The 25,659-nt window shown below is 40.5% G+C and overlaps 1 protein-coding gene across 1 annotated transcript in view; it reads left to right on the top strand.

Annotated features, from left to right (window-relative positions):
• Window positions 1-25,659, top strand: part of MAN2A1 (mannosidase alpha class 2A member 1) — a gene marked incomplete in the record, with an annotated part of 1,886,421 nt that overhangs the window by 708,221 nt on the left and 1,152,541 nt on the right. The window contains 1 exon segment of the mRNA XM_044064270.1: window positions 10,590-10,795. Within this exon segment, the coding sequence (XP_043920205.1) occupies window positions 10,590-10,795 (206 nt within the window).

The raw sequence follows: 25,659 nt of genomic DNA, 5'->3' as shown, positions 1-25,659 counted from the left end.
ATGGCTGAAAGACTGTGTGACCTTCATTTATAGACAACGTAATATTCCATTACCTACTTCCATAAAGGCTCATTCTACAAGGTCGGTGGCAACTTCTGCTGCCTTCCATGCCAGAGCTTCTTTACATGACATTTGTGCAGCTGCAACTTGGGCTACCCCTCATACCTTCATCAATCATTACAAATTGGATTTGGCCTCCAGGGGAAGAGCATCTTTTGGTTCTATGGTGCTCAGGAATGTCCTTCCATGAGAGCCTCCCAGGAATAAAGGTAGCTGGGGACTCTGTCCCACACGTAAGGAATGAATGAGGATTAACAATATCAGATAAAGAAGTTATCCGGTTCTATTAGGTCATTTGACCAGAGGTAGCTTCTACCTTCTTTTGACTTGCAAACTCAATCTGAGGTAACAGGGAGAGGGGAATTCTGGGTAAGAGTTTTAGCTCGAGAGTTTGTAGCTGACGCAAGCTTGGAAGATGGCTGGCTCGGTTCCGAGGTCAGAACCGATACCCACACGTAATGACTGAACGAGGATCAACAATACAGATGGAACGTTATGGTAAGACATAACTTCTTTTTATATGGATATCAGTAGTAAAATACAAAAAGTTCCTTTAATGTTATACACAGGTCAGGCATACTTTTATCAACCAGAGGAGAAGTTCTGGATAGCAGTTAATAAAGAGCTGAAGGATTTTATCTCATAGGGAAGAAGATGGCAAGAGTCAAGTGGGATAAGCTTATTCTTCCAATAGAACACAATGTATTGCGATTACCCGATTTGAAGGGGTATTTCAGAGCAACACAGTTAAGGCTCCTTTGCATAGCACAAGCAGATATCTGTAAGTCAAAGTAGAAAGAGATGATGATGAAACAGGGAGGAAGCTCAAGAAACAAGCAGCCACAGGGATTTTGGATGCAGACCTTTAAGCAGAATAACAGTAATCATGCATTATATTATTTTTTATAAATTAGCAGAAAGTATTCTAAGAACTAAGCCAACATGGAAACGGAGAAAGGAGATTCATCCAATAGGGATGATTGCAATTACGGATGCAGACAGTAGGCAAGAGAGGGATGGAATTTATTGGAAAAAACTGGCAAAGGAACCCCAATGTATTGGGAGCAAGTAACTAGAGAGGGAAAGGTAGTAGAATGGGAAGACGCCAAGAGCTTATTTGGACTGCAGGTGAGATTGCCTTCCCTATCAAGGATTAATGTCAGGGTATATGCAAAGAGAAAGAAATAGGGAGTCTTAAATGAAAGACTAGCACTGGTAGAGTTTTTAGTAGAATCTAGAAAGTAAGTTGCCATTAAGAAAGGAATAATTAGTAGAGCATATAAAATATTGCTTGATCACTATAAGAATCAATCAGACGAGATAATTATAAGACTCAGAGGATGTTAGAAAGGATTGGCAAGAGAGACTAGATAAGCAATTTACAAATAAACAATGGAGGATTGCCTTGTGGTTTTGGCGTCTTTTCAGACTTGTTGGCTGTTGGTGAAGCACTCACCAAGAGGAGAAAACGCTGAGAGAAGAAAGGAGCCACTTTTGAGAGTTTAAGTATTTTTCTTCAGATTATTTGCTAAGTTTTTCTGCATAGCCGCCTACTTTGAGCATTTTCTGGCTTGTTAAACTTGATTTCTGCATTAGTAACTGTATTTTAGAGCACAACCTAGAGCTGTTTACTGAATTTCCTGTTTGCACTTATTTTTAAAATTTTTCTCAAAACTTGCATTTTATCTGTCTCTGGCCTAGCACTCAAGTGTGGGGTCATTTACTGCACTATTATAACTTGTTGATACTTGTGAACCTCTGCTATCTCTGAAAAAAACAAAAAAATCTTGCTTTTTCCCCCACTTTTCTGAGATTTAAAAAAGTTCAGTTACAGGCTTGCTGTTCTGAATTGTTTGTAAGTTTCTTGGAGGCCATTTTTTGCTTGGGCTAAAGGGAAGTCTCTGTGTTCATCAGTGGCAGTGATAAACATTGAGCAGCCTGCCTGTCCCTGTGGGAGTGGTTACTTACTTGAAACTGTAGTTTTATTGGCCATTTTGGGACAATTCCAAACTCCTTGATCTTCCTCTCTTAAATCCCTCTTTTGCGTGGTTTTGCACGTTTTTGTGCATAGCGCAACAATGGGCAGCACCGCCTAATTGGGTTTAAACTATTCCTGGCTCCACAAAGTCTGCTCTTCACTTTTTCCCTTAGAACTGCTCTATCTCTCAATTTAAACACCATATTCTCATTCTAAGGCCCTTCACTGGTCCAAATAAGTAATCTTACAAGTTAGCACTATTAAACCATAAGCACTACTTACTCTTATACTCTCTACGATTACCTTGTCCCCTATTGGTCCATCTTAATTCAGTTTCCCTATATTACTCTAGCATGTCCAAAGGTCAGTCAATGGTTTCCTCTCCAGTCCAGCTGGTGAATCTGGGAGTTTTGAGGCAATGTTACAACTGTCTCATGTACACGGACAACCCTCTCCTCCTCCAAACAGGTTCAAATATATGTGAGAGATGCAACCATATAGCCAAACTGGAGGCTGAGCTCCGCTCCCCACCCTGCCCCCATATCCCACCCGCCCCCACTACCTCTACATTTATAGGTCAACTAGCCCCCCCCACCTGCTCTCCACCAATTACGGCCGCCCCCCAATTTACTACTACTCCTCCCCCACTGTCGGCCTTACTCCATTACTAAGTAAAGTCTTCTAGCCCTCCCACCCCAATAGCCTTTCTCTCTTTATACCATGGGCAAAACTACATATACTATAACCCCTCTCATAGTAATACTCCTGATTATTCCTTACTTTTTAACAAGATATGAAAACCAAACTCTGTTGGGAATTCCCTTTCCCAAGGGATACACTACCACCCATCCAAACTTCTCCTCTGATACTATTTCACCTTCTCTCTACCCTGATAACACGCTAAAGTCCAAAACAGTGCATCTTACCCTCCATCACCCTAGGATATCCATCACTAAACCTAATCTTAAGTTGCTATGTAAACTCCAAAGATTCTTAGACCACCTGAAAAAATGTATCACCATAGACGGCGACATCCACCCCAGCCCAGGTCCTACCACTGTCTCAGACTCTATCCCCTCTAAAATCGCCCGAAACTCTACTGGTTCCCTACTCATATTCCATCTTAATCTAAGAAGCATAAACAACAAGGTTCACAACCTACACGCTATGTTAGCTACCCATTCCCCAGACATTATGTGCCTATCCGAAACATGGCTAAAACCTTCCACCAAGGATGAAGAGATACTCCCACCTGGGTATAATATCCTCAGGACTGATAGGACAAATAAAAAAAAGGGTGGGGGAATAGCTGTAATGTTTAGGAATACACTGAATATCATTATGAATCCATTACAACCTCCCAAAGTCTCCAATATTGAACTTATTGCCCTAAAGATATGCCTAAACACCCAAAAATGCATCAATCTTATAGTTATTTATATCCCACCAGGGAAGAACACAGAAAACTTGAGAACTCTCAGCTGGTTAACCACCAGCTACCCTCAAGAAACCATAGTACTTGGTGACTTCAATATCGACTGGTCTCACTGCTCCGCTCATATAAATCCCCATCCTATTAACTCACATGGTTTCTCCCAAAATATTTTATCTCCAACTAGAATTGGAAATGCTCAACAAAAAGAGAGCACCATCGACTGGATTCTTACCAATAAGGATCCACTTAATTATACCACTGGGACCCTTCCCAATGACCTCAGTGACCACCTTGTTACCTATATCATAAAACATAAATGCCCACCTACCAACCCCCCTCATATAGACTAGTTAGAAACAAGAAGAAATTTAATGCACAACAATTCCTTGCAGAACTTATGTCCTGTAACTGGTCCATCCTAAAAACTCTACCCCTACAGGAGAGCGTTACTTACTTCAATGACACATTCCTTAACATACTTGACTCTCATGCCCCAAATCGGCAAATCAGATCCAAAGAACGGATAGCACCTTGGCTAACTAGAGAAACTAAAATTAAACTCCGAGACCAGGCCTGGGATAAATGGAGAGCTACTAAAACTCCCCTAGATCGCATTAAATTTCAACAGCTTAGAAACTCTGCTAAAACAGCCATTACTCAAGATAAAAAACAGTATTTCTGCCACCTCCAGGACAAACACCAGAATAACCCAAAGAAGTTTTGGGCTGGATTTAATAACCTCCTCCATCCTGGTAAATCTACTACCCCCACCCCTGAGAAACTCATTGGGAAAGATCCAGAAGAAATAGCCAACGCCTTCAACTCTTTTTTTACCGAGACTATCCAGTCCCTAGCCAGTCAGCTAACTACTACTTCCTCATCCCTCACTCATAATAATGACTCAGCTCCCCCTTCCTTTAATCTAGAACCAGTATCTACCTCCTATATCCGTTCCCTTTTGAAAAAACTTAAACCAACCACCCTAGCGGCGGATCACCTCCCAGCGGAATACCTACAAATTGCGTCAGATGCTATTGCCTATCCCATATCAATCCTGATTAACAGAACTGTTACTGAAGCTACTATCCCTTCTATTTGGAAAATCTCATATATCATCCCTCTCCACAAAGGAGGCACCTCCACGGAAACATCCAACTATAGACCTATAGCAATTTTGTCTCCAATAGCTAAAATCATGGAGCGGTGTGTTCACAAGCAACTCCTAAACTACCTAACCCTTAACAGTCTTTTGTCTAATTCCCAACATGGTTTTCGCCCCTACCATAGTACAACACTGCCCTTCTCTCCTTTGTTGACTCAGTCAATAACAACCGTAATAAGAAATTAATATCCTCTGCTCTCTTTCTTGACCTATCGAAAGCCTTCGACATGGTCAATCACCAGCTCCTGCTCCACACCCTGGAAAGCCTACATCTCGACAACCTAGCCCTAAGTTGGTTCAATGCTTACCTCTCTGGTAGGCAACAAGCTGTCCAGTGGCAAAACAGGCTATCTGACCTGCTCCCTAACACCATTGGCGTCCCTCAGGGCTCTATACTTGGTTCCCTTCTTTTCTCCGTCTTCATTAATGATCTTCACTCAGTCATACCCAATGCCACCTGCATCCAATATGCGGATGACTCCACCCTGATCTGTTCTGACGTCTCTCTCCCGAAACTCCAAGCAAAAACCCAACACTGTTTTGCTATAGTTGAAAAATGGTTCTGAATTGAAACTCATACTTAATCCAACAAAACCAAGCTGCTGCTATTTTTCCCTCTGTATCCACTCCCTTGAAAAGAACTTCCAATTCCTAACAATACGTCCTTCCATGTGGAATCCACCAATGGCACCATCATAGAGCCTGTCTCCAACACCAAACTATTAGGTGTCACTATCGACCACAAGCTTAAATTTGATATGCACATTAGCCAAACCATTAAGACAGTAAACAAGAAACTCGGCTCTATGTACAGAATAAAGAACTTTTTAACCCCTCATGCCAAACTAACCATTGCTCGCACTCATCTCCTTTCCACCCTCTTGTATGCCTCCCCAGTACTTTCTTTCCTCAATAAGCGTGAGCTCAATATGCTCTCTGTTGCCTATAATCACATTGCCAGATTTATAACAGGAACACCTTATCGTACTCACCCTTGCCTTAACCTAAAGAAACTTGGCTGGTTGGAACTGCCCAATCTTCTCAAACACAACCAACTTACTGAAGCTTTTAAAATAATCAACCAACCGGATAGAACCCCCTCACTGAGCAAAATACTAACCCCCTACTCCAACCTAAACTGCCTTCGATCATCAAATAGTGTTCAGATACAAACCATTAAATCTAAGAATTCGGGTGGTGATGCTCTCTATGCAAACTCCATCGGAAAACTTTGGAATTCCCTTCCAAATCACCTAAGACTTATGACCTCGCTTAATCAATTCAAAAATAATCTGAAAGAATTCCTTAAGTCACACTGGTTATGCCCTTGTCCTAAACCAGACTAAACCCAAAAATCTAATTCCACCTTAGTCTCATCCCCATTTCAGAGATTATAAACTCAACCTCTCGGCTTCTCAATGTAACCATGTTTTAGACTATCTCCATATTATGCGAATGGTAAATAATTAGCAAGTATAGCCTGCTGTTTTTTTTATGCTTATGTTAATGCTATCTTCTTCTGCATATAAATGTATTGTTGTCTTCTCATCATGTTGGAGCTTTTCTCCCCGGGCCTCTACTGAAAAAGGACATGTATCCAGCTAGACTAGCCCGGTCAACAAATGTAAAGTAAATAAATAAATAAAAATAAAACTGGTGAAACCAGTCAGGAGGAGAAGGTAACCTCACACAACACAATTCCAGTATCACATAGTCCCACCACATCAGCGAACCAAACACATAAATACACAAAAACATACTCGGAGGCTCTAAATAAAAATCTACCTAAGCAACAGAGACCTCCAAAGCAGACATCCAAGCAAACACTACCCCAAAACAAAACACGCACAACACATAGCCCACAAAGTCATTTTGCCAAGCAGCCACAGCGCTTAAGGCTGAATAACACACCTGATACTCTTGTAATAGGTGACTCTATTGTCAGACACACTGACGTCCCGCTCACCAGGCTGAATAAAGAGAAGGTCACAGTGAGTTGCCTGTTGGGCGCTAGGATCCGCCACATAACGCAAGCACTCAGGTCACTCCAAAGCAAATACAAATATGACTCAGTCATTGTACATTCTGGTGTGAATGACCTGAGACGTACCTCCCTGGACTACATGAAAAGAGACATAGAGGAGCTCTCTGATCATGTAGCCCAGCTGGTATGACCCTGACCTTGAGCAACATCTTACCCTCACCTAGAATGATGCCACAGTGCAAAGACAAAATGATCGATTTTAACAATTGGCTAAAATTTTGGTGTCATTCTAAGGGGATCCAGTGTCTGTCAGCCTGGGATGACATGCTCGACAAGCCACGTTGCTTCGCTAGGGACGGCTTGCACCTGTCACCACTGGGCTTTCGGATATTGGCAAAGGCTCTTGCCACCCCAATAGTGCCTTTTTTAGGCAAGGCTCAAAAGTCAAACCCACCTCCATAGACAGCACAAGAAACAAGAAACTAAGGGTAATGCTGCTAAACGCCAGAAGTCTTAACCTCAAGATGCACGCACTCGAAGCTCTCCTCAGTATGGAGAACATCGATATCTGTGCAGTGACTGGTTCAAGGCTTCAGAGAGCACCCCAGCACTATCAGGTTATACCTCATATCTTGCTTTTCGGCCCCAAAACCTGGACCGAACCACAAAAGGAGGGGGAGTTTCCATATTTATCAAGGATATCCACACCTCCAGGTTAGTGGCATTGCACGATGTATCGGAGACTATCCATGTGCGACTAACAGTGGGCAAGACTGCTTTTCAGTTTATAGCATCCTACAGACCACCCTCTCAAAGTCAGGAATCCCACTTGGCTTTCCTGAAAACATTGGAGAACATGAAGATCTCTCCGAACACCATTATATTGGGCGACTTCAACTACCCAAACATAGACTGGGAGCACTACCCAAGCCCCAGCACCTTAGCCCAAAGGTTCCTGGAAATTATAAACTCAAATGCTATGGAATAACTAGTCACCACTCCCACAAGAGGGGATAACATACTAGACCTGATCATTACCAACATGGGGACTCTATCCTCCACACCTGAAATATATCCCTCATTGGTAAGATCAGACCATAAATTAATTTCACTGGATGTCCATATCCCGACCTCACCCCCAGCCCAGAAAACCACAGTGAAAAACTTCTCAAAAGCGAACTTCTCACTTCTCAAAACCGAAGTGGAATCCTTCAAGGCCCCAGGGCCAGTGGAAACTACGGCCCAAACTGCAGAATCCTATATAAACGCATTCTACGGACATCTCCAGGAATGCATGGATCATGCTATCCCAACCAAAACCCAAACATCCAAAGGCAGGCGTCCAGTCTGGTGGACCCCAGCCATAAATAAACTGTACAACAGAAGGCGGAAGATACTACATGATAGAGCAAAATCCCTAATAGGGAAGGCATCTCTGATCAGTACTAGCAAAAAATTACGATCCCTCATAAAATCCTCCAAGGCCAGCTTCGAGAAAAATTGCTCAGGACACTAAAGACAATCATAAGGCTTTTTTCAGTTATGTTAGGAACCTGGGATGCAACTCCCAGACTTGTTCTGAGTTGATTCTGAACGACAAAAAATACACTGAACCCACAGACATCGCCAATATCCTGGCAGACAGGTTCAGTGCAAACTTCTCCACCCCTCCCCCAAAAAAAAAGAGAGCAGTATCTATCCCGGCAGAGGGCTGCCTCCTAAACATCTCTGATGCTCAGGTGAAGGCTGCCCTCTCCAAAGCAAAAAACACTGCTTCCATGGGACCAGATGGCATCCCAGGTTAAGGCCCCCACATGAACTCCAAGAAGAACTAATCCCTCAAATAAAACAGCTGTACAGTCTCAGCCTCACCACAGGATATGTGCCCACAGAATGGCTGCATAGCAACAGTGGTCCCACTCCACAAAGGTGGAGCCTCCACGACCCTGGAAACTATCGCCCCATAAGCCTGACTAGCTTAGTCTGCAAGGCTATGGAGAGGATCATCATGGAGCTTATAAACAAAGACATTGGGGACCTACAGACACTAGATCCTACCCAGTTTGGCTTCTGGCAAGGCAGATCCTGCCTTTTGAACCTGGTTGACTTCTTCGAAACAGTCACCAAAGCCATAGATGAAGGGAAGGTAGTCCACACAACCTATCTGGACCTAGCAAAGGCATTTGACACAATACCCCACTTGGGAATCATAGATAAGCTATCCAGCTTAAATATAAACCCCTATGTCACAAGATGGGTCGCAAACTGGCTCAAAGACAGAACCCACAGAGTGAGAGTTGCTGGAGCCATGTCAGACTCGAAACCGGTCACAAGTGGCATCCCACAAGGTTCTGTCCTGGGACCGCTCTTGTTCGGTATATACTTTTCCGAGGTACAGGCCAATGTGGGAGGACTATGGCTCACCAAGTTCGCAGACGACTGCAAACTAGGCGCCATAATCAACTCTCCAGCTGACACAAACATCCTTCAAAAAGGTCTCATTCTCCTCTTTCAAGGCAGTCACATGTCAAAATGTTCTTGAAAGCGGTTTTGTATAAGAGAGAGCTCCAATTAAAATGGTGGCACCACCTTGAGATCTTAATTTTGTCTTGAAGAAACTAACACTTGCTCCATTTGAACCAGCTAATCTGGCTGGCTTGAGGTTTTTAACATGGAAAACAGTTTTACTAATTGTTCTGACCTGTGCAAGAAGGGTATCTCAGTTGCAAGCTCTTATGGGGAGATTAACCATACCTAATTTTCCGCAAGAACAGGGTTTATTTGGGAACAAATCTTTCTTTTTGCCTAAAGTGGTGTCCGAGTTTACTTCAAGCCAAACTGTCCATCTCCCTGTTTTCTTATTGAACCTAAAAATTAAGGTGAAAGATACTCTATACCTTGTAAGTCCACAGACAACTCTTGTACCTTCTTGACAGAAATAAACCTTTTAGATCTTCTGATCATTTGTTCATTTCTTGTGATGTTAAGAAGGAACAGCCTGTGTCAAAACAGATATATTCCAGGCAGGGTCAAGACCCACTCTAAAAGGACCTTGACTACTACTATGGCTTTTTGGAAAGGGTTGGATTCCAGAATTGTTTCAGAAACTGCTACTTGGCCTCTTTACAAAGCACTATAAGCTTGATTTATTCTGTTGGTGTAGGTCATGCTTTGCTAGGACCATTCTCCAGGAGCTCCTTGAACCTTCTCCTTCCACCTGCCAAATATAGTTAGCTATGGTAATCTACCCATTTAGCTAAGGCTACTTGCAGCAGTGATAAATATGAAGAACATAGTGCAGTTTTGTAAGCTGAACTTCCCGTTGTAGTAGATATTTGCATGATCAGTGCTGTAGTAGCCACTCCATCCCTTCCTCAATTCCCCTTGTTTTTTTTGGTGTATTTTTTATGCCAGGGTGTGGACATTTAATTTTAGTTATTCCTAGCCTTGCCCTTTCAGGGCTGTCTCTCTCTGCAGGTCGGAAAGCTGTGAAGGGTTTTGCACTCAGACTTGTCTTTTAGTCAGCTCAGCTCAAGCTGTTTGACTATTTAGATGCGTGGAAGGTTCCCAGAAATTTTGAAGGCTGGCTGTTATATCCTTGGCCAGGATATATCCTATAATAATTAAGGCTACTGCAGCAGTGATCATTCAGATATTTGCTGTTATGCTGAGTTCAGCTTGCACAACTGTACTGTCCTTTTCTTCACCTTGTTGTGGTTCATTTATGATTTTGAAAGTGGATCTAATCTCTAGGAAAAAAAGTTTTGATTTCAAGGACTTTGTTGTTAGGTGCTGTTGTTTAGCAGAAGTTAGCATTTGCCCCTTTATTCAGATTTTTGATCAGTTCTGTAATACTGGGAGTAAAATTGTTTTCAGAAGTTGATATAACAGGCAAGCATGTGTAAGAGATGTATATGTTTCTGTATTTAAGACCGATATTAACCTGTGTGCATATACTGTTGACTTTTAGGTGCAATTCGGGACTTTATCTGATTATTTTCATGCATTATACAAAGCTTCTGGTTTGGAAGAGAGAAATGCAGGACCGTCAGTATTTCCTGTTGTGAGTGGGGACTTCTTTACTTATGCTGATAGAGAAGATCACTACTGGAGTGGCTACTTCACATCACGACCGTTCTACAAACGTCTTGATAGAATTTTAGAATCCCATTTGAGGTTGGTACAGTAATAATTATACTTAGTTAATAATTGACTGACTGCATTTTGTTTGATTGAGAGTGATTACTGGGAGTCACTAATTAGAATTCTTTGAATTAACATTTAAATTATAGACAGTATTAGTTCATGCTGATAATGTCATTTATTGGTAAAACAGTAATACAGAAAAAATGAGTGAAATTTTGCAAATGGAGGATGATTGCACTTAAACTGGTGTCTTGTCCTACATCTGTCAACACCTTAGAGTTCTTTTGGAGGCATATCCTATAAGTAAGACTGAGTCCTTTTCTTTTGGGGGGTGTTAATTACCTGCAGCAGGTATGAATGACATATCTTTGGGTTTTGATCTGATGACTACAATGAGTATACATATATGTACTGTACTTGATTACAATTGGTTTTGCATTAGATTAGTCCAACATTTAAAGGGCTTCATATCATCCCTGATGTGTCAGCTGAAGGTCAGTTGAGATTGCTTAAACTATTTGCTCAGAAAGGAATCATTTAAGAAAGTAGGATGGGGAATATTGATCTGCAAAAATCTCACTCTGCTGAAATGTAATGTCTACCAAGCCTTTATACACACCATTTGAGATGAGACTATTATTGCTGCAGTCTTAGAACTTGCTCCAGCTAGTGTAGTTTATTTTATGGCATTATATTATATAAGCTGTACTCATGTGTTTCGGGTAGTGTTGTGTGATGATACAGAAGGTATATATATATATATATATATATATATATATATATATATATATATATATATATATATGTGTGTGTATTTTTATATGTATATATATATATATATGTGTGTATTTATATATATATATATATATATATATATATATATGTATTTATATATATATGTATTTATATATATATATATATGCAGCATATATGACATTTATATATATATGTATATATATATATATATATATGTATTTATATATGTATTTATATATATGCATATATATATATGTATTTATATATATATGTGTATATATATATATATGTATTTATATAATGCATTTATATATGCATAGTATTACATATATATATATATATATATATGTATTATATATGTATATATATATATATATATATATATGAGTGGCAGTATAAGATATATGTATTTATATATGTATATATATGTATATGGTGTATGGTATGTATATATATATGTATTTATATATGTATATATATATATATATATATATATATATATATGTATTTATACATGCAGTATATATATGTATGTATATGTGTATATATATATATATATATATGTATTTATATATATATATATATATATATATATATATATATATATGTATTTATATATATATATTGGTATATATATATATATATATATGTTATTTTTTAATATGATAAAAAAAAAAAAAAAATGATAAAATTTTAAAATTATATAAAAAAAAAAATTTGATTTTTTAAAAAATTTTTTAAAAAAAAAAATTTTTTTAAAAAAAAATAATTATATAATTTTAAAAAAAATATAAAATTATATATTATACAAAAATATAATTTATTTAATAAATTTTTAAATTTAGATAATAAACAAATTTTTTTAAATTTTTAAAAAATATTTTAAACTAAAAAAGAAAAAAAAAAAAATTTAAAAAAAGGGATTATTTTAAATTTAAAAAAAATAAATATAAATTTATTTTTAAAAATTAAAAATTTAAAAATATTAATATATATATATAGTATTAAATATATAATATAAAAAATATGTTTATTTTATATATATTATAAAATTTTGATATATATATATATATATAGTATAATTTTAAAATTTTAAATAAAAATATTATTATAATATTTATGTATTAAAAAAAATATTATGTATATTTAAAAAAAAAGTATATATATTATATATAATTTTATTATTATTTATGTATATATATAAAATATTATATATATATTATATAAATATATATTATATATTATAAATTTTTTTAAATTTTAATGTATATTGTATATATATTATTAAAGTAAAATTTATTTTTTTGATTAATTTTATTAATTTTGTATTTTTTATTATAATAAAATATATATATTATTTTATATATTAAAATATAAATATTTTATATTTATATATATAATATAATATATATTGTTTTTTTTGAAAAAGATAATAATTATATAAAATTTGTATATTAAAATTAAATATTTTTAAAATATATATATATATATATATATAATAAAATATTTGATATTATATTTTATATATATTAATTTTAAAAATAATAATATTTATATTAAAAATTTTAAACAAAAAAAATAATTTAAAAATTAAATTTAAATATAATTTTATTAAAATATTAAATATAAAAAAAAATTTTATGATAAATAAATATTATATTATATGTTTTAAAATTTAAAAAAATTAATAAATTTATAATTTTTTATATTATATAAAATTTTTATATATTATTATTATTATTTTATATTTAAAATATTTGTATTATATGAAAAAAACAAATATTTTTTTAATTTAATAAAAAATAATTTAAAATATATTTTAAGAAATTTTTAAAAAAAAGAAAAAATAATAAAAAGAATAATAATATATAAATAGAAATTATATAATAAAATAAATAAATTTTAAAAAATAGATTTTTTAAATTTAAAAAAATTATTAAAAAAAAATTTTGTTTTTAAAATTTTATAATATTAAAATTTTTATATAAATAATAAAAAAATATAATTATATTAATTATTAATTAAAATTGAAAAAAATAAATAATATATATTTTTTTTTATAATAAATATAATATATATAAAATAATTAATAAAAATTTTTTAAATTTTTTATTTAAATTTTTAAAAACAATTCCCAAAAAAATATTTTTTAAAAAAAAAAATCCTTTCCCTCCCTTTTCAAAACCCTTTTCCACAACTTTTTTAAAAATTGTTTTTTGTTTTGGGCTTTTTTAATTGTTTTTTCTTTTTTTTATTTTTTAAAGTTTTTTTTTTTTAAGTTTTTTTTAAAGTTTTTTTTTTTTTAAGTTTTTTTAAATTGTGATTTTTTTTAAATTTTTTATCCAAACACAAGGGCATTAAAAAAATTTTAATTTTAAATTTAAAAACTTTAAAATAAATTGTTTTTTAATTTTAAAACATGAAACCGTTAGTTGTTAAAAAAATTTTTTTCCTTTTCCGTTTTTTTAAATTTATTTTTCCAAAAATCATTTTTTAAGTAAAAAAGTTTTTTTTTTTAAAAACTTTTTTAAAACCCCTTTTTCTTGGGTCTTTCGTTTTTTTTTAATTAGTCCTTTTTTTGGGGAATCTTTAAAGAACTTGGGATTCTTTTTTCCTCCCGGGGGGTTCTCCTTTCTTTTTTTAAAAATTTGGGGTTTTCTTTCCTCCCTTTTAAAGCCCAAAACAGGGTTTATATCCTTGAAAATTTTTTTTCAAATTAAATAAAAAACCCAAAAGGGGAACCCCTTGGGAAAAAAATTTGGGGAAAACCAATTGGAAAAAAAACTTTTTTTTTTGTCTTTTTACTTTTTGGGCCTAAAAGAAAAAAATCTGCTGTAAAAAGATTTTAAACAATCTCTTTTGGAAAAAAGATTTAAAAATGAAATAAAAATTTTTCAAATTTTTTAAATTTTTAAATGAACTTCTTTAATGGGTGTTAAGAATGGTCCCCATTCCTGGGATTTTAAATCAAACAATTTTAAAACTTTATTTTAAAAAAACAAACAAAACAAGCCCCCCCTTAAATCAAGAATTTTTGGCACTTATTTTAAACTTTTTTTCCTTTAAAAGACTTTTAAAAATTTTCTTTTCTCAAAATGGCCTTTTCCCCTTTTTAAATTGTTTGGGGGTTTTTTAAACCCCGATGGCCCCCTGATTTTCGCCCCAAATTTCCCCTTTGGGTTTTAAAACCAAAGGGAAAACAGGGGGCATTTCCCCCTTTTTTTTCCCCGAAAACCCCCAAAACTGGACCACGGGTTTCCCAAACATTTGGACATCAAAAAAACATTTTTAAAGGATTCCTTTCGGAAAATGTGGTTTTAAATCTAAAATTTTGGGGCTTAAATTCAAAATTTTTCAAAATATTTTAAAGCCGGACTTTCTTAAAAGTTTATCCCTGGAATCTCAGGGAAAAGGGATAAACTTTTGGAAAAAAATTTTTTTTAAATTGGCCCTTTCAGGGGAAAAAGTTTTAAAAAATTTCAATTTGGGTTTTGAAACTTTTTAAAAAACCCTTTTATTTTTTAACTGGGTCCCCTTTAAAAAACTGAACAAATTCCCGAAACAAAAAAATTTTTGGACTTCCAAACAGGTTTTTGGTAAAAGCCCGAAGAAAAAAGTTGCTTCCTCAGTATAGGCCTTTGGCTGTACCTCCTGTTCTAGACATTGTTGATGATGTTTTTTCAGAATCTAGTATGGCTCCTGATTCTCTGCCTCCAGCTCCTTGTAAGCCAGACAGATACTACAGGGTTCCTGACTCCCACAAATTCCTTTTCAGAAATCCTATTGCAAATGCTGAAACCATTTCTCAGGGTCCCAGGAGCATTAAGGCAGCTAGTGCTAAAAATCCTACCCCTTCTGATAGAGATTCCAGGGTGCTGGATTGATGGGGTAAGAAGGTTTACACCTCTGCAACCTTGGCAATCAGGGCTTTAAACTGTCAATTTCTTATGCTTAAATATCAACAGCATTTCATGGGACTGCTTAAACAGAAAATGATGTTAATTTCTGACTGTGTGGAAAATAAAGAGGGACTGCTTAAACAGAAAATGATGTTAATTTCTGACTGTGTGGAAAATAAAGATTTACAGGATTTATTGCATTCAGCTGAACAAGTTGGAAAACATACTTTGCAATGTGGTTTTGATTCTTTGGAGGCCTCTTGCAGGGCTTCTGTAACTGGGTCTGTGCTAAGAAGGTATGCTTGGCTCAAAGAGCAAACTCTGCCTGATCAGCAAAATTGTTGGATGCTCCTTTACAACAGGACCGTCTCTTTGGTAATAAGGCTGAAGAAGTTTTAAAAAAGATTGAAGATGAAGCTAAATCTATGCAAACTGTGAAAGATTTCTTACAAGTGCAACCTCCAAGATTTAGTAGGCACTGACCTACTAAGAACTGGTCCTTTCCAGTTCCTTCGAGAGCCACTTAAGTCAAACTCATACATTCCAAAGGCTTCAGGTTTCAGTCACAAGGGACTTTTAGAACAAAACAATGGGGTGCCTCCTCCTTCAAATCTAGAAACTACAAGGCACCTCCCTATGGTAAGCAGTCTCAATGACTTTTCTTTCCACTTACCAAGCACTTACCTTTTAGCCACCCCTTTGGGGGGAAAACTGGCACTTCATGCAAGAAACTGGCAACTTATAACCCAGGACAAATGGGTTTTAAATATAGTATCCTAGGGATACAGATTTCATTTCCACACGTTGCCAATCCCAGTCGGATGGCCAGACCTGCCCCCAAATCAGTGGGCAGAGGCCCAGAAGCAAGTACTGCCCCTCATGAACATGGGGGCTATTCAGCCAGTACCAGAAGAGAAAAAGGGACAAGGTTTCTATTCAAGACTTTTCCTGGTGCCCAGAAAAGACAAATCATGGCATCCCATTCTGGACTTATCTACTCTAAACACATTTCAGGACATTCAAAAATTCAAGATGCTGACTCTTCAACGGTTACTTCCTATGCTAGGCAAAGATGCCTGGTTGGTAACTCTTGACTTAAAAGAGGCTTACCTACATATCCCAATCAGGGAATCTTGCAGAAGATACCTCCGCTTCAAAGCAGGCTACTTGCATTACCAGTTCTCTGCACTGCCCTTTGGCTTATCTACTGCCCCCAGGGTCTTCACAAAGTGCCTGGCTCCAGTAATTGCATTTTGCAGACAAAGAAATATTCAAATATATCCATACCTGGACGACTGTCTCAGGCAGAAAACAAGGACATTCTTCTAAAACATTTGGCATTTGTAAAAAGGGTTCTAACTTGTCTAGGGTACACCATAAATGAAAAGAAATCACAACTGATACCCTCTCAAAAAATTACATTCCTGGTTGCAAGCTTGAATACAACTGCCCAGATGGCTTACCTTACGCCAGAAAAGCAAATTCATTTGGTAACTTACTTCAAACAGGTGGCCACAAAAACCCTGCTATCTGCAAGACAAATTCTGCAAGCCTTGGGGTTCTTGGCCTCCTGCATTCTTCTAATTCCATATGCAAGACTGCATATGTGGAAACTTCACTGGTACTTAAAAAGTTTATGGAGTCAACATTGTCACAGCCTGGAAACAATGAATCTGAAGTAGGCAGACTTCATTCGTCTGCAACCTGTGGGTATCGGATCCGACCTCGGATCCGAGCCGGCAATTCAAAAGCTTAGGCTCCGAGCTCCTAGCTCCTCCCTCTTACCCATAACCCCTTGCCAAGCCCTGACTGACCTCAGATTTCATTTGCCGCTTTTCAAGTAGCTACGGAATTCCAGAGCTCCTGGCGTTGGTGAAGATATGAACTAATTTTTTGACTAAAAAAGTTTTAAAAATCTTTATTTTCTTTCTTGATATAGTTAGTGTTGAGTGTGTTTAGGCTTTCCTCTCTCTTTAATTTGATTTTCTCGGTTTTATGAGTTTGTTTGTGTGTGTTCTGTGTTAGGCCTTAGGGTTGCGATGTCTGAAGCCCATAAGGCTGTGTTCTCGAATACCGAGTGTGGCCATAAGATGTCCCCAGCGGATGGCCACACTCGCGTTAATGCTTGGGGTTGAACACCTGTCATCTGGTTGTACCATTTGTGCAGGGTTCAACCCCGGCTTTGAGGGAGCCGGAGGTCGTTGGTGCTGGCGGGTCTTTTACCTCCAGATACCGCCGGCCTCTGCCCTTCCACTCAGCAACCTGTTGCTGTGAGTTCTCCCTCCGCTGGGACTCAACCTCCCTCTAAGTTGCCGGAGGGAAGGAATCCTCTGGGAAAGACAGAAGGAGAGGCACAGGGAGAGGCACCACAAGAGCCGAAACTTCCAGTTCGGCTCCTCCATCTAAGCGGCCTCCCTGTGCCTTCTAGCTTTCCTCCTCGGCTCCACTCCCTCGGTTCTCTCCTGGACCCGAGGAGGAGGAGGCTAGTCTTCCAGGAGGTCTCCGAGGCTCTCTAGGTCCGCCGGTGGCCTCCACTAGGTCAACATTTTCTATGAGTGAAGCTGATATGGACCGGATGATGAGGAAATTCATCCAGGCCCAAATGCAAATGGGAGTGCTCCTAGCCCCCATCCGGGAGGCTCACCTTTTTCGCCTTGGCTCCTTCTCTGACCCATACCACGGGTTCGAGCTGTCGGCGCCGGGCAGATTTGGATCCGGGGTGGGTCGGATCCGATGGGTCGGCGCACTCGGATCCGCCCCATCCCTTGAGTGCTTCGGGTACTTCGACCCGACCTCGGAGCCGAGGCCGAGCCTCGGATCCGAGGGAGCTGGTGTGTCTTCGCTCCGCCCAGGTCGGAGCACGCCTCTCGGATCCGGACGGTTTCGCTCCGACTCGATCCGCATCGGATCCGAGTGGGGTCGGCTCTAGCTTAGAGAAGCTAGCTCCCCTCGGCTTTCGACGTGGAAAGGGCACTGTCGAGACATCCGACCCCGGTCCCTGCCACGGCTCCATCCCGCACTCCATTGCAGTTGGGCCAGGCCCCACCAGCCGCTCCCAGGACAGCCCGCCTCGATGTCCCAAGTGGTTCCCTTGGAACATCCAACTGCTGAAGAGTACTCCTCGGACAGCCCCGATGAAGTACCTCGGAAGCGTAAGTGCAAGAGGAGGCACATGGACTCCCTGAGTCCGTCACTGAAGACACAGACTTGGATGAAGGGAAGGCTCCCTAGGTCACCCCCTGAGGACATCTCATTTGGAGACATCATGGAGATGTTAAGGATCAGGAGGGGGTGGTCTGCCCCAAGGCTTCTTCGACGAGTCTGTGTTCTTGGAGGCATTCGAGGCGGCCCTTCTACCTCTTGGGTGTCCCCTCCTGCTGACCCCTGGTGGATCTTATTTCCATCAGGGCGTGGAAGGATCCGGACACCATTGAGCCTATCCCAAGTGCCCGGACTGCATTCTTTCTCCTCCGGACCGCACCCACTGGAGTAAGGGTCCCCAGTAGATGCCATGATGATGGCTGCAGCCACAAGAGGAATTGGCCCAGGAGAGTCCTCCATGCATCCTCCGGGCAAGGAGTCCTGCTCGATGGATCGCATTGGGAAGCGAGTTTTAGTTCAGCAACCTTCTCCTTGAGAGCTGAACTACATGGCGATGTCATTAGGATGCAGCGGGATCTGATTAAAGAATACGCTGCATCTCCCCGAGTCCATCTCAGTGAGGATAAACAGGTTTACTCCACCGAATGGCCACTCTCAGATCAGTTTCCAATACATCTATGCGGCTACTTTCTCATGCTACTGAGGGAGCTAGAGCCAGCGGAGCAGGTCTAGTCATGAGGCGACAGGCCTGGCTCCGCCATTGTGATTTTGCAGAGCCCTTCAAGGCGACCTTTAATGCCCCTTCGATGGTTCTGCCTTGTTTGGCAAGACTGTTCGCGATGGTGACATTAGTCCAGAGCGAAAAGGACGGGAAGACGCTGTCTGCCGTCGGAGTCCGCTTCTCAGCTCCCCAGAGGTCCTTCTCTAAGAACCAAAAGGGACAGAAGAAGATGTGGTTCCGGAAGTCGCAGCAGTCCCAACCTGCTCCGGACAACCAGTCCTTCCGTGGCAGAGGAGGACGGGAGGTCGTGCTAGAGGCAGGGGGGCTCCTGGCAACTTTGGGTCCAGAGAACCTTTCTCGGATAGACCCACACAGTAGCCCTGAAGGGTTGCCCGGCTGTCCGTCTCTGGAGGCAGTCGGGGGGCGGTTTTCGAGGCACCTGACTTCTTGGGAGTCCATAACAACAGACAGTTGGTGCGAGTCATATCCAGAGGATATTCAATTCCCCTATTCAAGGTTCCCAAATCTCAGCCTCCCAGATGTTCCACCCGACCAAAGGAGGCAGCTATCGAAATCGAACAGCTGCTACAAAAAAGAGCCATCCAGCACGTCCCCCGAGATCAAACCGGATTAGGGTTTTACTCCAGGTTCTTTTTGGTGCCAAAGAAGACGGGGGACTTAAGACCAATCTTAGACCTTTCCCAGCTGAACCTGTCAGTAACCAAGCAAAAGTTCCGGATGGTCACCCTGCAATCTATACTTCCCCTCTTGAGGGAGAACGACTGGATGTGCTCCATAGACCTCAAGGACGCTGCACTACCACATTCGGATGGACAGACGATCCAGGAGGTTTCTTCGCCCGGCTGGGAGCCAGTCATTATCAGTTCAGGGTCCTCCCCTTTGGTCTCACCTCAGCCCCCAGGGTGTTTACCAAGGTGCTAGCGGCCCACCTGGGGCTCCAGGGATTACAGGTCTTTCCGTACCTGGACGACTGGCTCCTGACGGCATCATCAAGGCATCTTCTGTGCTCAGCCAGGGATTACTTTCTTCAACTAGCACCAAGGCTGGGCATCACGATCAACTGGGAGAAATCTTTTCTGAACCCCACACAAGTTATAGATTTCATAGGAGGAAGACTAAACACCAGATCAATGCGAGCCTTCCTCACCCCAGACCGTATTGCCAGCCTGAAGTGTCATGTGACAGCGATCCTGCAACCATCTCCAACTGCAGCTTCGGTCCTGAGGGCCCTAGGTTCTATGGCGGCAGCTATTCCGCTTCTCATTCATGGCCGCCACGATGCGGGTTCTTCAATGGACCCTTCAAGTTCAGTGGTCCCTCTTTGTTCTTCTCTAACGCCCGATTGCGGTCAGCAGAGCGTGCAGGGACTCCTTCTTGGTGGCTTCTTTCTGGAGCCCCTGGCAGGAGACCTTTGCTGCATTTCCCGAGCCACAGTGACCACGGACGCTTCTTGCCTCGGGTGGGGGCATTCTGGGAAAGATTGTCCAAGGCACGTGGAATCCCACAGAGACGTTATTGCATATAAATGTCCTGGAAATGAGGGCGGTGCTCCTAGCTGCAAGCACTTCACCACGCTCTTCCTTCAGGGACTATTGCGATTCAGACAGACAACATGTCGGTAGTCTGGTATATCAACAAACAGGGAGGAACCAGGTCTTACCCCTTTGTCGAGAGGCCATGAGAGTCTGGGAATGGGCAATTTCCACCAAATGCTTTCTGGTAGCAACGCACATTCCGGGAAAGTCCAACATCCTTGGACAAGCTCAGTCGCACCATCCTTTCTCCACACGAGTGGTCTCTCAATCCTCAAGTAGCTAAGAAGATTTTTGCCGCTTGGGGCAACCCTGTTGCGATCTTTGCCTCTCCTCAAACGCCAAATGCATAATTTCTTCTCTCTGCTTCCCCACCAGGGAGTTCCCGAGAGATGCTCTGGTGCATGCTTGGCCTCCGGTCTCCTTTATGCCTACCCTCCACTTCCTCTGATGCAGAGGCTTCTGCAGAAAGCCAACAGTTTGGGGAGCAGAATGATTCTCATTGCCCCATTCTGGCCTCGACAACCTTGGTTCCCCTTTGTATGGTCTCACAAAATCAATCCACCATGGATTCTGGATCCAATTCGGATCTCATCTCTCACCCTCTGGGAATGTCAGTTCCCAATCTATGACCCTGAAGTTGACAGGTTGGCTGCTCCAGTTCCATCCTTAATTAGGACTCCCGGTATCTCATCACCGGTCAAGGCCATTTTAGTGGCAGCTCATAAACCTTCCACCAGGCAGGTTTATCGGAGTAAATGGAAGAGATTCTCTATATGGGCAGTACAGAGAACTTTGGATCCTTTCGGCACCTATGTCAGCGGTGCTGGATTTTCTAACAGACCTCTTTCATCAAGGGGCTAGTTCTTCCACGATTGAGGTACAATTGGCAGCTATCTCGCATTATCACATTGGTCATGACACAGCTCCTTATGATGGCAAATTATGCAAAACATTTCTCAAAGGAGTTTTTGTTGAGGCCTCCAGTCAAGGAGGTTGTACCACCCTGGGACTTGTCTTTAGTCCTGCAAGCCCTTACTGCTCCTCCCTTCGAGCCTGCAGCTTCTACTGATTTAAAGTACCTTTCCTGGAAGACTGCCTTCTGGTAGCTATCACTTCAGCCAGAACAGTGTCTGAGCTTCAGGCTCTGTGCGTCAAACCGCCTTACCTTTCTTTCTTCCCTGATAGGGTGTGCCTCAGGACCAATCCTTCTTTTCTTCCAAGGTCTCTTCTGAATCCAATATTAACCAGTCAATCAATTTACCTGTGTTTTTTCCCAAGTACTCAAACAAAGGAGAATACAAATTGCATTCCTTGGATGTTCATAGACAATTACGTTTTTATATTAACAGAACAGCTGGCCACAGGAAATCAGATCAGCTGTTCGTCTCCTTTGCTAAATTTGCTCTGGGTAAAGCAGTATCTAAAGTCACACTATCTAAGTGGATTGCTAATTGTATTTTGCAGGCATATGACACTTCAGGCAGACCTGCTCCTCAGAGGGTTACGGCTCATTCTACTAGGGCAGTTTCCACGCCAGCCTTTAAGTCCCGTGTATCATTGGATGATATCTGCTGCAGCTACTTGGGCCTCGCCTCATACTTTTATTTCTCATTACAAGGTGGATGCTGTTACTAGAGGGAGAGCATCGTTTGGCTCAGCGGTGCTGAACATCCTTCCATGACGGCCAAGATTCAGGTAGCTAGGACTCTGTCCCACAGGTTAGACGAATGAAGTCTGCCTACTTCAGATTTAGAAGTTATGTACTCACCATAACGTTCCATCTGAGTAGGTGACTTCATTCGATGTAACTATCCCCTCCATCCCCTGACCTTTATAGAGCGAGTATTTATGCTGTTTTAGTGTACTGTTGTCAGTATTTTGAGGCAAACTCAATCTGAGGTCAGTCAGGGCTTGGCAAGGGGTTATGGGTAAGAGGGAGGAGCTAGGAGCTCGGAGCCTAAGCTTTTGAATTGCCGGCTCGGATCCGAGGTCGGATCCGATACCCACAGGTTGCATCCGAATGAAGTCACCTACTCAGATGGAACGTTATGGTGAGTACATAACTTCTAATTCCTCTCTTACCTTGCCTGAACTAGAGTTCCTATGGTGGGCAGAAGGCTGCCACCAAAGCAAGGGACTGCCATTCACTCCACCCCCTGCCGCCCAAACCCTAACTACAGATGCATCAGACTATGCTTGGGGGGCTCATCTGGCAGGGAAGTGCATTCAGGTCAAATGGGGGACCCAAGTCAAATGCACCTTTATATCAATCAAAAAGAGATGCTAGCTGTACAGAATACACTGACAGCCTTCAAGGACTACCTTCATCCTTGACAATTAATGATAAAGACAGACAATATCACAGTTGTGATACATAAACAAGCAGTGGGGTACACACTCCTACCCCCTTTGCAGAATAGCCATGGCATTGTGGAATACGGCCTTGACCTATCAAATACAACTGCAAGCTCAATTCCTGCCAGGAAAACTGAATACTCTGGCAGATGAACTAAGCAGAAATCTCATGGGCCCACACGAATGGAAACTGGAACCACAGATTTTCAGCATGTTGACACGCAAATGGGGTGTCCAGACATAGATCTTTTTGCCTCACTCCAGAACTACCAGTTGGACAAATTCTGCACAAGAACTCATCATAAAAAAGACTGGAAAGTGGATGCTCTATCCTTCAGCTGGAAAAACCTATCCGTCCATGCTTTTCCCCCGTGTGCCTCTGCTCTCCAAAGTTCTACTAAAAGTCAAACAGGACAAACCAAAAATGATTTTGATTGCTCCAGACTGGCCTCGCCAACGCTGGTATCCACTCCTGCACAATGTGTCACACCTTCCACCATGGCACCTGCCTCAGACACCTTACTGTCTCAGCAGAACAACCAAATTCTGCACACTTAGCTCCAAACTTTGAATCCTGCGGTGTGGCTAATCACCTAAATTCACCCTTGGCATCCCTCAGCAAACCTGTGATGGATTTCATTTTGGAGGCAAGAAGGCCTAGTACTAGAAAATCTTATGCTGGCAAATGGAAAAGATTCTGTGCCTGGTATCAATCACAAGATATAAGCACAGCAGTGCCCAATATTCCTCAGATTTTACAATACTTGAACTGAGATGCTTCACAAGGTCCTGTCCTTTTCTTCCATAAAAATCCATGCCTCAGGCATTTCAACTCATTACAACACAGAACCTCCCCTCTTCTCTCATCCTCTGCTAAAGCAGCATCTCAGAGGGGCCAAAAACTTAAGACCACCCTGGAGAGCTCCAACTCCTGCCTGGGACCTTAATTTTGTATTGGAAAAACTCACTCTCCTTCCTTTCGAGCCAGTTGTTACTGCAGACTTAAAATTTCTCTCCTTGAAAACAGCTTTCCTTTTAGCAGTCACTTCAATTAGAAGGATTTCCGAATTACAGGCTGTTATGGCAGTGGAGCCTTTCATTATTTTTCATGCGGACAAGGGTGTCTCTCAGGACCAATCCATCCTTCATGCCTAAGGTGGTATCCAGTGTGGCTCTTAATCAGACCATTCATTTGCCAACTTTCTTTCCCAATTCACAGAACAAGGGGGAGCGGATTCTGCATTCATTGGATGTACACAGACAACTTAGATTTTACTTCAGCAGGACAAAATCTGTAAGAAAATCTGAACAACTACTGGTGGCATTTGCTGCAGGGGCAGAGGGAAAGGCTATTTCAAAGCAAACTATTTCCAGATGGATAAGCCATTGTATTCATTTCTGCTATATGCACCATGGTAAAACTATCACGTAGGGGATCAGATCTCATTCCACCAGGGCTGCATCTACTTCTACAGCCTTTGTCAGAGGTGTTCCTACCAGAGACATTCTAGAAGCTGCTACCTGGAGCTCAGTTCATACGTTCACCAAACATTACCATTTACCCTTCTCTAAATCCAAAGCTGGCTTTGCCACTGCTGTCTTGCAGGGCCTTATAGCTGGTCCTAATGCTGTATAAATCCATCCTCCCAACCATAGCTTTGGGAATCTACCCAAATGTAATGACTGCAACAGTGAAACACAAAGAACATAGTACAGTTGTGTACACTTACCATAAATGTAGATGTTCAAGTGTATTCACTGTTGCAGTCCTGGTTACCCTCCCTCCAACCCCCTGTTTTTCTCTTACTATACCTCTACTTTCCTTTACTATGCTTAAAAGCCTTTTTGATGTATTTGCTTTTGTTTGGAGATATATTTTTGTGTTTTAAATTACTTGAATATTTGGCTCCCCATTTGGGGGCACTTGAAATCTGGGTCAAGAAAAACTGATGTAATGGCGTTGGCTGCATGTTTTATACCCCTGATGACCTGACGTCATGGAAGAAGGGACAGCAACCGATGCAGGACCCAAGACTTTGTTAATCAGGCCCACTGAGGGCAACCTGCCAGCAGATTGCCCAAATGTAATGCCTTCCACAGTGAATACACTCGAACATCTACATTTGTGGTAAGTGTACACAACTGTACTTTCTTCACTGTTTTCTAGATTTCTACACAGGTTCATTTGACTAAGGATGATTTGGACTGGACATTGTGTTTGAATTTCCATTAATTTTCATATCTTCTGAATTTGTATCTTGTGTATTGCAGACCCTTGTCAGTTATGACAATATGAAGTATCCCCTATTAGAAAAATATGAACTTCATTTCACTAGTCATGCTTGTACTTGTGTGTTTCATTTTGGTTATGTCAAGGAACTTGGAATAACCATCCACACTTGATATGCATAGCTTCTCTGAACTGGAACAAATTGGCTCCCACTCTGTTCCTGTGGTGAGCTGGAATTGGATATGCCAGCATCACATCCTCAGAATTCTGCTGTG

This window comes from Protopterus annectens, chromosome 2.part2 (assembly GCF_019279795.1).
Source record: "Protopterus annectens isolate FY-2018-M chromosome 2.part2, PAN1.0, whole genome shotgun sequence".
Classification (NCBI taxonomy): Eukaryota; Metazoa; Chordata; order Ceratodontiformes; family Protopteridae; genus Protopterus; species Protopterus annectens.
The sequence above is the reverse complement of the archived record's forward strand: the minus strand, read 5'-3'. Positions and strand labels throughout refer to the sequence as shown.